This window comes from Uloborus diversus, chromosome 10 (genome assembly GCF_026930045.1).
Source record: "Uloborus diversus isolate 005 chromosome 10, Udiv.v.3.1, whole genome shotgun sequence".
Lineage (NCBI taxonomy): Eukaryota > Metazoa > Arthropoda > Arachnida > Araneae > Uloboridae > Uloborus > Uloborus diversus.
The window spans coordinates 85,847,835-85,863,835 of record NC_072740.1 but is presented as its reverse complement, the minus strand read 5'-3'; the positions used below and the strand labels follow the sequence as shown (position 1 = coordinate 85,863,835).

Below are 16,001 nucleotides of genomic sequence, written 5' to 3'. Positions count from 1 at the left end.
TGTCTAAACTAAATGTACTTAATTGAATTCATTGGCAGATGTTTCTCATTTCGATTTTAGTATGAATCAAAAACCTTAAAAAAGACAGAAATGCATGCAAGATACAACTTTTAGAAACACGGATTATTTTATTGTCTATCTACACTACTTAAATTCAAAAACTATTTTACCCGAAGTGAATCTCAGTTCTATTACATTTATTTAAAATTTGATGCGTTAACATTATGTGACTCTAAATGGTTTTCAATGTCACAGGATAGCAGAATGCTATATACCTTATCTTCTGCAGTCTCAAATGCATGTGGAGCTTTTGGTGGTTCTCATACTGGCATCAATAAGCATTCAGTTTAAAGAGAACCATTACTCAATATGTCATTACGGATGTGGGGCAATCGGGGTTTGCTTTTACGTACGTAACAGCAAAACATTACAAAAAAGAAACTGGTGGTGAAGACAAACTTTTGGTTTGAAATAATAGTATGAATACATATATGCACAAAGTATAGCCTATGTCACTCAGTAAGAATACGATCCTTTCATATAGTGAAAGAATTTTTGAAATAGTTGAATTGGTTCTGGAGATTACTTCGAATATATAAATATACAAAAATCTGAACTCTCTCTTTATAATTATTAGTACAGATAAGGGTTGAATTTGTAAATTTTCCGGTAGTAAAACCCCAATAAAAATAGTTGAGTCCTGAGTTGTGACCAGAAAAAGTCCCGTAATGACTTTTCAGTGTTCTCAGCGTTAATACACCCTTACTTCATGCACACGTGCTCAGTGTCGACACTATCCAAAATCAAATCTCTTTTTACAAAATGGGCGTAAGTCAACACTGTTTGTAAATGGACTTACGTCTCTTTAACAAAAATCGATTCAATTGATATTCCCATTCCTCAACTCATATGAAAATCCAAGAATTGAATAAAAAGTGTCTATCCCAAATTAAAGGGATAACAGCCAGATGATAAGTAGAAAGTCCAGTAGAATATCTCATGTAGGTGTGCCCCCCCTCCAAGGGTGATGGTGACCCCCTCAAATGCTAGATGAGGTGCCAAGAGTAAAGACCTCCCCCCCCAGAAAAATGAGACAGAAACGCTGTAATATCATCCCTACCCGTAAAAATTTTAACGCAGCAGTCTGTGCCATGAACCACCCCCTCAAAGGGAGGTTCTTTGTTCTTCCCCCTCCATCTAATCCACCTGTGGGAACTGAACAACTCACATTGGGAGTTATTACTCTTGGTAGGTTCACTTTAAGTGTGAAAGTCATTCTGTTATACATGGTCTTTTTTTACCTCAAATACATAGTCAACTCTAAATAACTAAAAGTTCCAAAAGATTAGCTAAAACCTTCATAACTCGAGTAGTGAGAACATCCTACAGCCTTCTCAAGAGTTTGGTTCAATAGCCACCTTCATATGAGACTTTTGTACCTCCCATTTCCCTGCTCCAGCCCCCTCCCCCCCCAAAAAAAAAAGTTGGAAAATTCACCATTCACATGTGAAAAGAGGTTATATGTGTTGTATTGTACCCAAAAACGTGGTTTTTCCCAGCATCCATAGCGGCTATACCCAGCAGGCCCGTGTCCAGGATTTCACAAAGGGAGGGGTTTCAAAGATCTTTTAAAAATCATTTCTCGCAGTGGCATGAAAACACCTCTTGTACCAAATAATTCATTCCTGTTTTATGGTTATAATCAAGCAATGGAGTACTTTAGGGACCAGAGCCATTGATTTTAAAGCGCATTACTATTCCTAGGAAGAGATAACAAGTATAGTGTTATATACATGTAGGGACGTTTGTGACCCCTCCCCTATTTCCCCAAATTCCGGCTTTGCTAGTGGATAGAATGTTGTTTTACAGCTTCTTCAGAAACAAGCCTTTTTATCTGTTAACACCATTGCATATTGCAAAAGGTATTAAAAATTTCGCACAAATATATATATATATATATTTTTACATGCTGTATACCAAAAAATATTCCCATTGGATGTTTTGTATTGTCAGTCTATTCAGTGGTTCTTTTGCAACTGGTTTTCTAAAATATAATTTCAGTTGGTGAAGAGTGGGCACTCGTAAATTGCAGAAAAAAAATCAAAGAAAATGACTTAAAAAAAAGAGCACTGACATAAACATTAACACTATAACTAAGTTAAATATCATTTTCTTCATATTGCTTTTATCATTATTTTCCCCCAATGGGAGGGGTTTAACCTCTAAAACCCTCCCCTTGGACACGGCCCCGATACCCAGCAAGTAAACAAACTCTTTTTGCATAGTAGTACACTCTGGATAAAACCCCATATTTACTCCAGAAGGAAGCAGGAGAAAGAAAGATCCACATTTACCTGAGAAATAACCAGAATCTGATATTCGAGCTACAAGCAGGGGTGTGGAGTCGGAGTCGTTTGAAAACATGCCGACTCCAGGTTTTTTTTAATTCTTTAATTTTCACTATAACTCACCTAAGCTATAGTAAAAGTTATTCATACAAAGCTGTATATCACAGCATTTTGGGTAAAATTTGCTCCAGACGTTCATGTACCCGACCTTTTCCTGCAATATTGTGCAATATTTTCGTTGAAATTTTTAAGATGAAATTTAAGACTTAGGGGGATATTATTGGAGAAAATTTTCAGAATTAAAGTATTTCAATTTTTACAAACTCTGAGATTAAGTTGAGGTGGTACCCACCAGATGTGTGTCACCCGGGAGGGGGTAAGACCACCCCCTGTCAAGAAAAGTTTTTTGACTAAGCAAAAAAAAAAAATCCCGCATGTTACAGTTTTCAAAAATTGAAAGCACAGGATTTGATTCAACATCTCTTAGTTAAACATTAAAGGGGAGCAAATTAATCCCATTCATTTTTTTTTAATGGGATTTTTAAGTAATCTCACTTTAGAAATCGCAACTATTGGATAATTTGATTTTCAAATTGAATTTCTAACGTTGTATACATCTTAGGTTTACAATAAAATACAATGCAAAGTTTCATAAAAAGGAATTAATAATTCAACCTCTGTTTAGGAGTTTTTGCCCCTTGCCATGAAGAAGGGGGATTTGAAAAAAAAAGCCAGAGTCAGAGTTGGAGTCGGACGTTTCAAAGTCCAGGAGTTGGAGTCTGTAATTTTTTTTTCAACTCCGTAGCCCTGGTTACAAGGCTTCAAGTTACTGCAAGTTGATGATGTTAGGCTGCAGTGGCGGATCTAGAACAGGTTGGGGGGCTAACCTAGTTCAAAGTGGGAAGTAACTGTTTTAGAGTGTCTTTTTCTTCATTTTTGTGGGTACTCTCCAACTTGGGGGAGGGGAGGGGGGAACAATTGCTCTTAGAGGGACAGACACTCCTGTTTAAACAATATAAAATTATCCCTACAAGAGGTCTCTTATCCCTCTCTGGAAGACTTTAGGACTAAAAATAATGTTTTTTTTCACTTCAAATAAACTTATATAGGAAACTGAGGAATATAAATACTTTCGCGAACATGTGAAAGGTCTGAAAACACTATATACATCTCAATTGGATACAAAGCTACAAATTATCGCCATATAGACACAAAGCTAAGGCGGAATTGCAAGCAAACACCGAAAAGTTTAGTTATAGCATCCAGAAATTGCAGCTGTGCTCTAGCTTTGTGCTCATGAGTTTGGAGTAGCCAAAACCATGCTCAGGCAAAACCACATATAAAGCTGAGTAGATTATCTATGCCGCGCTGTAATGATAGCGTTGGTGTAAGTTCTACAATTCACAGGAAGTAATCCATATTTCAACATTTATTTTAAGGAACAATAAAAGGGTAAACGCTTTAAAAGAACATAAAAGGTAAAAACTTCCATAGCTAAGAAAACGTTTGAGCTTCTGACACATTTGTTCTCACCTTAACCTTTAGTCAAAAGTTACTCAATTCACTTCGCTTCTCTTTGGTTTGCTCATTTGAATGGCAATTTGTGCCGCCACAGTAACGTTAGGTGAAATGGGGTTGAATTACCTTCCTGAGTCTTTTTCGTAACCATAGTCAAATTCAAGCTATCTTTAAATATTAAGGGATCGAATGTTCCTTCTAAAAATTTGCAAATAAAAAACTTTAAAATGGCAATTTTAAACCATCTGTGATGACATTAAGGTGACGAAAGACACAATTTTAGTCGATATTTGGTGACCTTTAGGAAATGGGAAGGTTTGGAGGCACACTATAAAAATATTTCAACAACTATACTGTTCTGACTTTATGGGTGAGGGACAATAGCCCCCTTAGCCTTCGAACGAAGTTAAATATACGACTGTGTTCATTAGAAGCACAAGTAATTAGAAGCTAATAACTGCAGATTAAAAAACCTGAATAGTATGACGAAGCTATTTCCGCCAAACCTTCTATGTCATTGCAAATCACATTGTGTAATCTGCTGTAAGTTTTGACCAAATGGGAGAAGGGACTATAGCTCCCCCCCCTCCAACCCACCATTAATATAAAGGGGGCACGAAATGAGGGGGGTGTAAGGCGAGAGTTTTATTGCAATCATTCTTAATTTTTCGCTAGTGTGCGAAAATATTCCTCTCTGCATCAGTCTCCAAAACATTGGTTGCCCTTTTATCATTGAAGTAGATGCAAATTCTGAGAATCTATCTGTTTAGAATCTATCAAAATGCACTTCTCATTTATCTGGTTTCCTCTAAACTTCTTGGAATTTCATCCCTGCTTGGGTTTTCTGGGGAATTGGTTAATCTAGCTTGGGAACAAGACAGAGAACCGATGACGTCAAGAGAAAAAATACTTTTAGTGCATCCCTGTTGCCGCTGCAGCAAAGGAACCATTCTGCTGATGAGTCGATTAGCTTCATTGGTATTTTTTTAGGGTTGCTGAGAATTTTATTTTCGGTTTTATTCATTAGAACAGAGTATTTCGTCTCATACTAATGTGTAATTAAAAATTCCAAGCACAACACTTCCTAATACAAAGTGTTCTACCCGGAGAAGTTTCTCATGCTTTGAGAGAATTAAAACATATCTAAGGAAGAAAATGACCGAAAATAGGTGGGTAGGTTTGGCTTCAGTATCTGTCTATCGTGATGATGATTATATAACTCCTGACGAGGTCGTTAAAAAAAATGGCTATGTCTAACAGAAGATTGTACTCTTGTAATTTTGCTGTAATTTTCGAATTCTTATTTTGCATTAAATTTTGCTGCTTGTTTTAAATTCAAATGCATTCAAAATTACTTGTCATTAATAACAGTCAAATAAAATTTTCATCTCTAAAATCTATTTTGCTTATATCTTTAAGAAGATCTCCATATCAATTTGTCAAATTTCTCTAGCCCCCTTTCCCCCCGAAATGACTTCCTGGCTGTGCTACTGATTGAACCTCCTCCGAAATGAAATCCTGGCTATGCCACTGACCCTTAGCCCCCCTCCCCCTTCTTCCAATAATATGCCACAAAATATAGTAGTTTATTTAAATGTAAGGCATATTTCAATCCCTAAATGTAATGCAGTATTAAAAATAGTGTAAGTTCAGCCCACAAATGAGGGAGGGGGGAGGGCTATATAGTTTAAGTTTTGATTAAAGGGAGAAGAGGCTACAGTCCCTCAGCCCCCCCTCCTCCAATAATATATTATGAAATATATTGTATTTAAATCTGGGGGGGGGGGGAGCAAGAGCCGGCCACTGTTTGGTTGTATAAAAATAACCTATTGAGTGAACATTTTGATAGCAAGATTAAAAAATGCATTCCTAACTGTTTTGAAGGTTCTAATAGAGAAATTCCAATTCCATTACAACAAATTTCAAAAGGACTGTAAATTTTGTTCACTGCAACAGGAATTTCATTGCAGTGGAACTAGCATGTAATCAATTAAAACGGGAGGGAAAATAAATTTCGTTTTGAAACAGGTCTTTCACTGTATTAGTATTCATTGCAAAGAGATTTCACTGCATATGGGGAAAATTTATAAAAACCTTTTCACACAAAATTAATTTCTTACAACATAAATTATAATATCATGTATAAATTTTCTACTCATATCAGGAGTTATTTCTTGCAAATGCTTGGAAAACAACTTACAAATTTTTGTATATGCATCTTACATTTTGTGAACAAACAAGAAATAATTTTGAACAGCATGGTTCTGATGAAGATGATTTTTAATATATTCTAAATACTAAGGCAATTTAAAAGAAAAGTCATGGGAGATCAGAGGTTATAAAAACTGCAGTACAGTTTAAATTAAAACCCAAATTTTAAATTATAAGTATGCTAATAGCAAAACATTCAAAAAAGTAAATGTCTGATACATTTTCGAGTATAATCAGCGGCCGCACGAGTCCTTCTTTGATATTTAAATTACGTAACGTTTTCTGATCATACAACAAATCAATATGTTCAATTTCAGCGCAAGAGATTTTAGTAATTTATGTAATTTTTTAAAATCGGGCTTCTTGTCTTATCACAGCCACACCTAACGTTCTAGGGGAAAAACAGTCGCCAAGCAAAAGAAAAAAATACACGGGCCAGATGTCAGAAATATCAAACCTGAACGGAAAACAATCACAGATCGAACTTTGAACTTCTCAAATTTCATACAAAGGCATAAAAATATTCTCAAAATACAACATTGTTTATTTAAATATTTAATTAGAGGGTGCGGGGGGCCGAAGATTTGAAAGCATGAATACCGAATGAAAAGCATCGCCAATCGTGCAGTTGTTTCAATTTTTATTTTTATCGAATCGGGAAGCATTAAGTTCAGAAAAATATTTAACGTACCTGTTAAATAAAACAATAGTAGAACCGCTGAGATCACCGATGTGCTGTTATATTTCCTCATGTCACTTGAGCAGAAGTTTACGACAGCAGAGGGGAGGTCTGCCGCCTGGAAGTGCTAAAAGAAAGTTTCTTCTAAATACACGGTTGAAGTTAAACATGAAGAAAACCAGTGAATGTTGATTGGTTCCTTCAGACATTTACCAAGCCCACATTTTCAAGCGCGTCAGTTTTGAACTATCCCTTACTATATAAAATAAATTTATGAAAAATTCAAACGAACTTAGAACAAGTTTTCCCAATAAAAGTTCCAAAATCAATCTAATGTCCTTTGGCTCATCATGAGAGCAATTATTCCTACATTCATGGAGTAAGAGGCATCAGCCGCTAAAGAAATAAAGGATTAATAAGCATTTCAATTGAAGCAAATTATTCATTTAAATTGCCATCCAATGAAATAGATAAGAAGAAAATAAATATTATTGAACTAATTGAACTTACAGTATGTCCACAAATGATGTCTCGCTTTGAGGAGTGGGGGGAGGGGTTCAAAAAATTGTCACAGTTCGTGAGAAGACAGAGGGAGGGGTAACAAAAAATGTGACATCAAGCTTTTTTTTTTTCGTAGAATAAGTTTATGAAAATAAGCTTGACATGTAACAAAGGGTCGAAAAGGTGTAGTGAAGTGTGATCCTGTGACAAAGGGAGGAAGGGGGTGAAAAGTAAAAAGAAAAAGAGTATGACATCATATTATGGACAGCTATCAACTAATATAACTATAGGGGTGCCCATACCCCAAATAGCAAGGGCGCACCCCTGTAAATTCTACAACCCTCCCCCAAGAGTGAGCCTCCCCTCCCCCCCCCCAAAAAAAAGGAAAATTCTCCTCCTAAAAATTTCAATGTCGTAGTTTGTGCCATGTCGCACCCTAGCTGGTAGGCTCGGATCTATAAATTTGGGCCCCCCACAAACAAAATCTGTAAGGCCCCTCTCCAGAGGCCAGCAGTGTGTGTTTGCAACGTTAATAAATCATAGTGGTAGTTTAAAAAAAAATCAATCGTTGCGCCCAGGGCCCCTTAATAAGGATGTGGTTTTTGACTACTATTCAGCAAGAAGTGCAAGACAACGCGTTACGTGTTCAGTCCAATTTTTCCCGGTGTGATTCTGTTTTACGATAGAAAAGGTTCATATTTGGGTATCAAACTTTAGAGTCAAAGGCCGGGGTGTCCACCCCCCTAGGAGCCAGGGTGCATACCCGCACCCTCTAAATATCGCGAAGACGCTCCAAAACAAGACCCCCCTAAAAAAGTAAAAAATACCCCTCAAAACCCCCTCCCCTAAAAATTTCAATGGCTCAGTCTGCGCTATGATCCCTCCCCCCCCCCCTAAGTGGGCATCCCTGGCCACAGGTAATGTACTTAAAAAGAAGAAAAAAAAGGAGGGGAAATCTATAGGCTTATTTCATTGCATTATTTTTCGGATATTCACATTGAACACAACTCACTTCAGTTAAGGATTTTTTAATTCATTCCTTAGGCGAAGGGATAATTATTAAGATTACGACGTTTTCAATGCATATAATAACAGTTTTTCCAATTTTTTATTTCTAAAACATACGCCCGTTTTTAAGGACACTCTCATTTTCAAGATGATAGAGTGTCAGGATAAATTTTTGAAAAATTCTGTATTGTACACAGATTTTTGGGGGTATCTAGAATTTTTTCGATAACATTTTCCTGTTTGGTTTTATTGATTCCGTAAAACCGCGCAATCACAAAAGCTTTGTCAAAAATTGAAAGGTCTGGAAGAGAATCGTAACCTCCTTCAAAATAGAATATTATCGTGTATATGTAGTGTCAGTCTCACATTTGGGTGATATAGGGGAATGTGGGGCTAAGTGAAGTAACGGGGCAAAGAGAAGTTGTGAAATATTTGCTCTGTTTTTAGCGCTACCTATCTGGCAATATTTTAACAATTTAGTAGCATATGTCGTCTATTAGGAAAAAGTTACCTCTGAAAATCAAAGCGTACGATAGTTCGTTTCAAAAAATAACATCCATATTGTAATATTTTGCTGTAAGTCAAAAATTATTTTTGTTTTTATAAAACGATCAAGTTCTTGTTTTTAACATTTTAAATAATTAATGACGCCTGACGCCTACTGATATTCAGTGCAGTATTTATTAACTTTACTTTAAGCTTATTTTGTTGTAAATATTTTGTGGAACTACTCAATTGCATACTGAGCAAAGTGAAAATACTTCATTTTTTAACTTATTCTATCATTTATTAAACCACTTACGTATTCATTTATTAATTAATTAATATACATTCTTTCATTTAATAGTTCACGCATTTATTCATTTGTTCACCTATTCATTCGCTATTTTACTCACTCATTTGTTTTTCTCATATACTAGTTAATTAAGTTATTTATTCTCTTCTTGCTTCATTATTTATTCACCAAGTCATTCATTCTTTTATTTACTTCTTCATTTTATCAAAACATTTATAATAACCAAATAGAAAATATTTCATTAGAAAAATATGTCATTTTCTACTTTCCCCATGAAAAATAACCGGACGTTTTTTTAAAGCCAAAAATAAAAAATAATGTTTCAATGTAAATTTTAATTTGTTAATCATTTTATAAAAGGTCAGCTATCTTGACTATTTCACTTTGCCTCACGTTTCCCTAAATCACGCATTTTCAGAGTCGTTGACTGAGATAAAAACAAAATAATAAAAAATAAATCAATTATCTTCACAAATTATTAAAATTATCATCTTGAGTTTTCCCACAGTTTCAAATTGTGTTTAATAATCGAGAACATATATTTCGCTTTCAACAGTGTGTTTATCATATTCCTGTTTTTTTTTTTTTTTTTTTTTTTTTTTTTTTTTTTTGCCGCAAGTCTGAAAAAAGAGTTCTCAATAAAAGAATTCCCAGGATTTTTAGTTAATTGCAATTTTCTTCTTTCCAAACTTCCAAACTTAGTACCTATGCAGCTATACTTTATTCTTATAAATGTATAAAACTAAAGTCAGAATAACTGTTTGATTTATCTTTGAAACTTAAGTGGAGGGTTTCCAACCTTGGAAGAACAATTTGAGGAGCATCTGTGGTGATTTTGAGGAGAAATTTAAAATTTTGCGGAGCAGTTCAGTGTTTTGTACAAAAATCAATGAAAATAACTAAAACCTCTTATCTGAAATTGTTTTTGAGCTTTAATAATCGTTTAAAGCACTAGTCAGAAACAATTATTTTTACTTTAATGAAACAGATTTAAACAATATTTCAATCTTTGAGTATAAGCATCTTTAATTTCTCATACTTACATACTTGTTATGATAAAATAGCAAAATATGAGCTTGAAAACGTTCGGGCGGGAAAAGCGGAGCAAGATAACTTCCACGGAGTTTCTCCATTTTTTCGGAGCAACTCCGCAAAATGCGGAGCAGTTGGTAACCTTGCCTAAGTGGCACTTTCTACGCGGATTGCATGAGTAACATTTTAAATTTTATCTGAAATGTGCTTAATTTTTATGCCTCAAACGACAATGATTGAATGCAATGAATGGAAATGTCCTCAACTTTGAATTTTAGAATTTGGTATTCCTGCCAATGGACTGGTAAGTACATTTAGTAAAAATATCTAAGCGCTGTTTTACCTGCAATTAAAAAAAAAATAACGTCATTTATATTGTCATTCTACATTTTATTTTAAATAGTAGTTTGTTTATTTGTCTATGCTTATCGGATTTATTTACCCGAAAATTTAAGCACCATAGGGAATTCAAACGTAAGGTGCTTCTATTAGCAGCAAATCCGGGAAAATATATTCATAGTAAGTTTAGACTTTAACATTTTGGAGCTTTTAAATTGCATTGCACATTAAATGCACAATGATTTCACTGATAGTTACTCCCGCATTAAAGGGTACTCAAGATGGGATATTACGAAATAAAAAAGTTATTATAGGTATCAATGTGACATTATTTTCTATGAAGTTTAAATTGACATTCCGTTCTGACTCATCTAATTTATTCGTCGGTGTTAATTTGTACAATCCAAAAATTTTCCGCTGTTTTTTGGACTTTTAACAATATAAAAAGTATATGAATGTTAACATGCGACCTTTATTTATTTTTAGAAATTATTTCAGCAGTGCACATTTTTATGCACAGTGATTTTTAATACATCAACGAACAATGATGAATATTTAAGAAGGGAGTTGAGAGAGCACAAGCGGAGTTATTATAGCTATCAAGATGGCAATACAGTGAAACCTGTATAAGTTGACCACTTGCGGTGCACTACTTTGGTGGTCAACTAACAGAGGTTGATTTATATGATATAGGGCTAATTCCGTGCCTGAAAAAAAAATAGTCTACTTAGACAGGTAGTCAACTTCACAGGTTTTACTGTATTTTCAAAATCAAAGTTTAGCTCTTCGCTAAAGACCTTGCTAATACTAGAATTTTACTCATATGGGGTTGGTACTGTGTTCAGGAAAAAAAAAAAAAAAAAAAAAAAAAGAAGTGGAAAAGATGATAACGGTTGAAATTTTTTCGATACATGCACAAGTGCTGTAATACAAATTTCTTGATATTTCTTTGAATGATATTAAGTAGTTATTTTCTTTCTTTTAAAAGGAAAAAAAAAAGGAAAAAAAGAAAAACCGATATTATGTAAAAAAAAAATCCGTAAAATTTCCGGAAAAAAACTGTCAGCCAGGACGCCAGTTTTCTTCCGTTTATTTTACAGAAATCTTCCGTATTTTTATTATTTATTCAAGCTGATTTATTATTTTATGAAGATTAAAAAATGAAACTATACTTTCATAAATACATTTCAATATTTACTATACTACTACGAAATACATGTATACAAAGGTACATTTCCGAATATGCCTCAGTAACAGATGACAAAAAAACATAATAATAAAATATTGATTAGGATGCAAATATTGATTAGGAAATGGAAGTTGCAAACGATTTAAGACTTACTCGCTTTAAATAAATATAAGATCAAAAACTCGAGCACGAGAACCAAAATCCAAACACGCGGGCGAAATTTCGAAGATTCGAAGAAAAACAAAGTATTACCGGTTCCAGATTCAAAAAAAAACAGAGAAATCCTGTATTTTATTACGAACAGTTTTTTTCTGTAAAAAATACGGATAACTTCTTCAAAATTTACAGTTTTTTTTTAGTGTTCACTCATTATTTTATAAAGAAACGAATGTGTTTTGTGTTTCCTGAAAACGTTTAGAGTAGTTGAACTTTCGTACATATCTATATAACCCTAGCATTGAATGTAATGTGGAAAACTGCAAGAGAAGCATAGTACACAAGAGTTACAATGATAATAATTTCTCATGAACAATGACTTCGGTTGAAAGAAAGATACACGTGAAGAAAATATGTTACTTTAAAGGGTTTATGCCCATTGCATTTTGATGCGAAATAAATGAATTCCATTGTCATTAGCCTAAATTTTTAAATTCGTTGTAGTTAGGGCCCGATCAAGTCAAAGTGGTGCCCAGGTCCAGGTAAAATTTGGTGCCCCTCTTGCAAGATGATCGGTACATTTCCGAAGTTATAGTTCCAAAAAAGTGCAGAAACAACAAAATTTACCCTATGTTTGTGCCCCAAAAAGTGTGGTGCCCACGTCCATGGACCCGCTGGACCATGCATTAATCGGGCCCTGGTTGTAGTCACGTAAATTAAAGTTGGTTCACCTGTTTAATTAGTGGGTTTTTAAAGAACTGAAATAAGCTTAGATGTTTTTGTTTTTTGCTGAAGATGGGTAAAAACAAAAGCATCAATGCTTTGATGAAACTATTAGCTATAAAGAAAGTTAAAATATTCTGCATTTGTTCAACTTAGTCTAGACTTTTAAAGCTGTTATATTCACGTAATTTTAACTTATTTTCTTCCGATATAGTCATACAATTTATAAAGTTTTTCGCATTTTAATAAGTGAATCATTAAAAATCATTAAAGAGCAAAAACAATCGTTGCAATTCGAAAGTAATTTCCCTAGTGGTATTTCAAATAAAGATGAGTGAAAATATTTTTGCTTAGATCAGCGCGTCCCAACCTTTTTTTTTTTTTTTTTTTGGCTCAAGTACCACTTGGGTGCACAATTTGCTAAATTGTATCACTTTACAAAAATGTTTGTACTTCGTGAAATTTGTTATTGCGAGTGCTTAGTCATTTGAATTATACATTTTATAGGACGAGCATGTATTTATGTTCATCATATGATGAGACATATTACACAGAAACATGCCTAAAGGTCATGTCGGATTAGAAACTCAATGTAACACACATACACACACACACACACACACACACACACACACATATATATATATATATATATATATATATATATATATATATATATATATATATATATATATACTCTTAATTCAAAAGAACGAAAAAATAACTCTTAAAAAGAGTGAAATCTATTGCGAGTGCATTCATTCTTTCTGAGTGCTAGCTTTATCGAAAAAAGGCGCTTTACGAAAAAACCAAGACTAACAAAACTTTTCTTTATTGGCGTGAAATTCGGAAACACTCCTTTTGATGAGCGAAAAATACAAACATTCTTTAAAAGAAGGACTCAAAAACATTTTCATTGGTTCGATTCTGTCACATGATTTTGTTTAGGGAGAATCTTCTATACCTCCACGTTCGGTTTAACTAACGTTGGTCGCGAATACCAAGTGAATGTCGCTATCTAAAGGTCTTCATTTAATGCATTAAAACAATATTTGTTTCCCAATGAGGTTTCTGAAGGAAATGCACAAAAACTGCATGGTAAGTGCGAAGAATTTTCTTTTTTATTAAAACTTGTAACTGTTAATATTTCTTGAACTGCTCGTATATCGTTACAAATCACCCACGTGCAATGTTACGGCGAACTTTTTGTAACTTTTTCTTCCAAATTAATGAAACTTTCATCAACAATTTTGTTTCGGTCATCGAATCAGAAATATGACATTTGAAACAGTCGTTACCATCTTTGGTGTGTGTGTGTGTACTGTATATATATTTTAGGCAGGTGTTACAGACCCAACCATGCGCAAATCTATAGGTCGGATACCGAATCCGCTCCCTATGGTCGGAGCTCCAACCACTGCGTATATTTTAAATTAATCAAATATTGTTTTTGTGTATAATAAACTTTAAAGAGTATCATAAATTTTGTATAATACACTCATTCATATGTGTAACGGGCCATTCATTAATTAAGTAAGGGTCCTGAGGGGGAGGGGGTGGAAAATTTTATATTAGAAATTCGTGGTCAAGTGGTTTGGCAAATATTATATTTCATTTGCTTCAGGAAGGTAAAAGTATGCATTATAGGATGAGCTGTGTTTTACTTGTGTTTCGAAGAATGAAACGTATGAAATATAATAAAAGAATCGCACTGTGTTTTGCATGTCTTATTTTTAATTATTATCGCATCATATACAAAAATTATTTGTCGAAAAAACATTCGGTCTAGATTCCTTATAGTAAACATTTCTTTACTCAAAAATGTTTTAAAAATATTAAAAAAAATAATGATAGTTAATTTAAGAACAATCCCAGTGATGTAATATTTGTTATTTTATTATTGTGAAGAAAAAAAAGAATCTCATGTAAGATGGGGGGGGGGGGGAGTCTTACATACCCTTACATAGGGGGAAGGGAATGTCAAAAATTACCAAAATTGTCCTTAATTAATGAATGGCCCCGAAGAAACAAAATTGAATTCAAACGTATCTTGTCACAATTCATGAGTGACTTTTTTAATTAATTTGGACTAATGTAACTTTTAAAACATTATTAATGTTAAAAGGCATACCGAGAATATCAATATAGAGTTTCAAAACTTTAAATCTATTTATTTAAAACTGTGTGGGTTTTTTAATTTTATTTCAATCTTTAGATTCGGAAATGTACGTAATATTGCACGTGGGTGATTTGTAACGATATACGTGTAGTTCAAGAAATATTACCAGTTAAAGTTTTAATAAAAAAGAAAATTCTTCGTACTTACCATACAGTTTCTGTGCATCCTCTTCGGAAACACTAAAAACAGTTTTTTTTTTTTTTTTTCATTTTTTTAACTTAAAAACTAATTTTTTTTTCAAATGAAATAACGATTTAAAAAACAGTTTTAAATTCAAATACACAGCATAAGCACATGAAAACACGTTTAAAAAAATTTCACCAAATGAGAGTGAAATGATTTTACCTATTTTATTCTAAAAAAGAGTGAAATAGCGGCTTTCCAAAACGGAAAGCAGCCACTGATTTAGGATATTAATTTAGTCTTAAAAAAGAGTGAAAAACACTTATCAAAAGGGAGTGAAATTAGCTTATCCAAAAGGAGTGAAAGTAACCGCTCCGCAAAAGGAATGAAATTCACTCCTATAAGGAAAGTGCGTTTTCGATACTGGAAAGGAGTGAAAATTTATTCAGTCTGAGTTAAAATCGCTGGAATTTTTGAAGAGAGTATATATATATATATATATATATATATATATATATATATATATATATATATATATATATATATATATATATATATATATATATATATATATATATATATATATATATATATATATATATATATATATATATATATATATATATATATATATATATATATATATATTGTTTGGTTAAATTTTCATACTCACCTTCTATTTTGTCATATTTCGTTTACTAAAAAATGATTTTAACAAAAGCTCAAAGTTTTAAAAAGCAGTTTATTTTCTCATAATAAACTATTTTTATGAAACAAATTTAATGGGATTCTTTGGGCTGTCGAAGAACAGTTTTAGAAGATTGATTCAAAAGTTACATGCCCTAAAGTCTACGTGATCAGTGACGATACTTATTTTTTAACATCTGACATCTCAAGTTACTGATAACTAACGGTTAAATTCGAAGCACACCAAATAATAACGATATCGATAATTAATAATGGTGTGCGCTTAATATAAAATTTAAGTGCACATCAAAGAATAACTACATCAATTACCGGATTTTAGATCATCGACTGTAAATATCAACAACTGTTCTGTATAATGTTATTGTTTGGGAAAAAAAGACTTATGGAAAAAAAAATATTTCTATGACATTTTTTTATTTAATTTTTAATTTTTTTACTCCCGAAATCATTGATTATTTTTCGCGTACCCCCATCAAGCAACTCAGGTACCA

At 33.2% G+C, this 16,001-nt stretch overlaps 1 protein-coding gene across 1 annotated transcript in view; it reads right to left on the bottom strand.

Annotated features, from left to right (window-relative positions):
• LOC129231294 (laminin subunit beta-1-like) overlaps positions 1-6,871 on the bottom strand; it is a 103,753-nt gene extending 96,882 nt beyond the window's left edge. Inside the window, exon 1 of the mRNA XM_054865582.1 lies at positions 6,769-6,871. Within this exon, the coding sequence (XP_054721557.1) occupies positions 6,769-6,829 (61 nt within the window). The 5' untranslated portion in view covers positions 6,830-6,871. The remainder of the gene's footprint in view (positions 1-6,768) is intronic.
• Between the last annotated feature and the right edge of the window lie 9,130 nt (positions 6,872-16,001).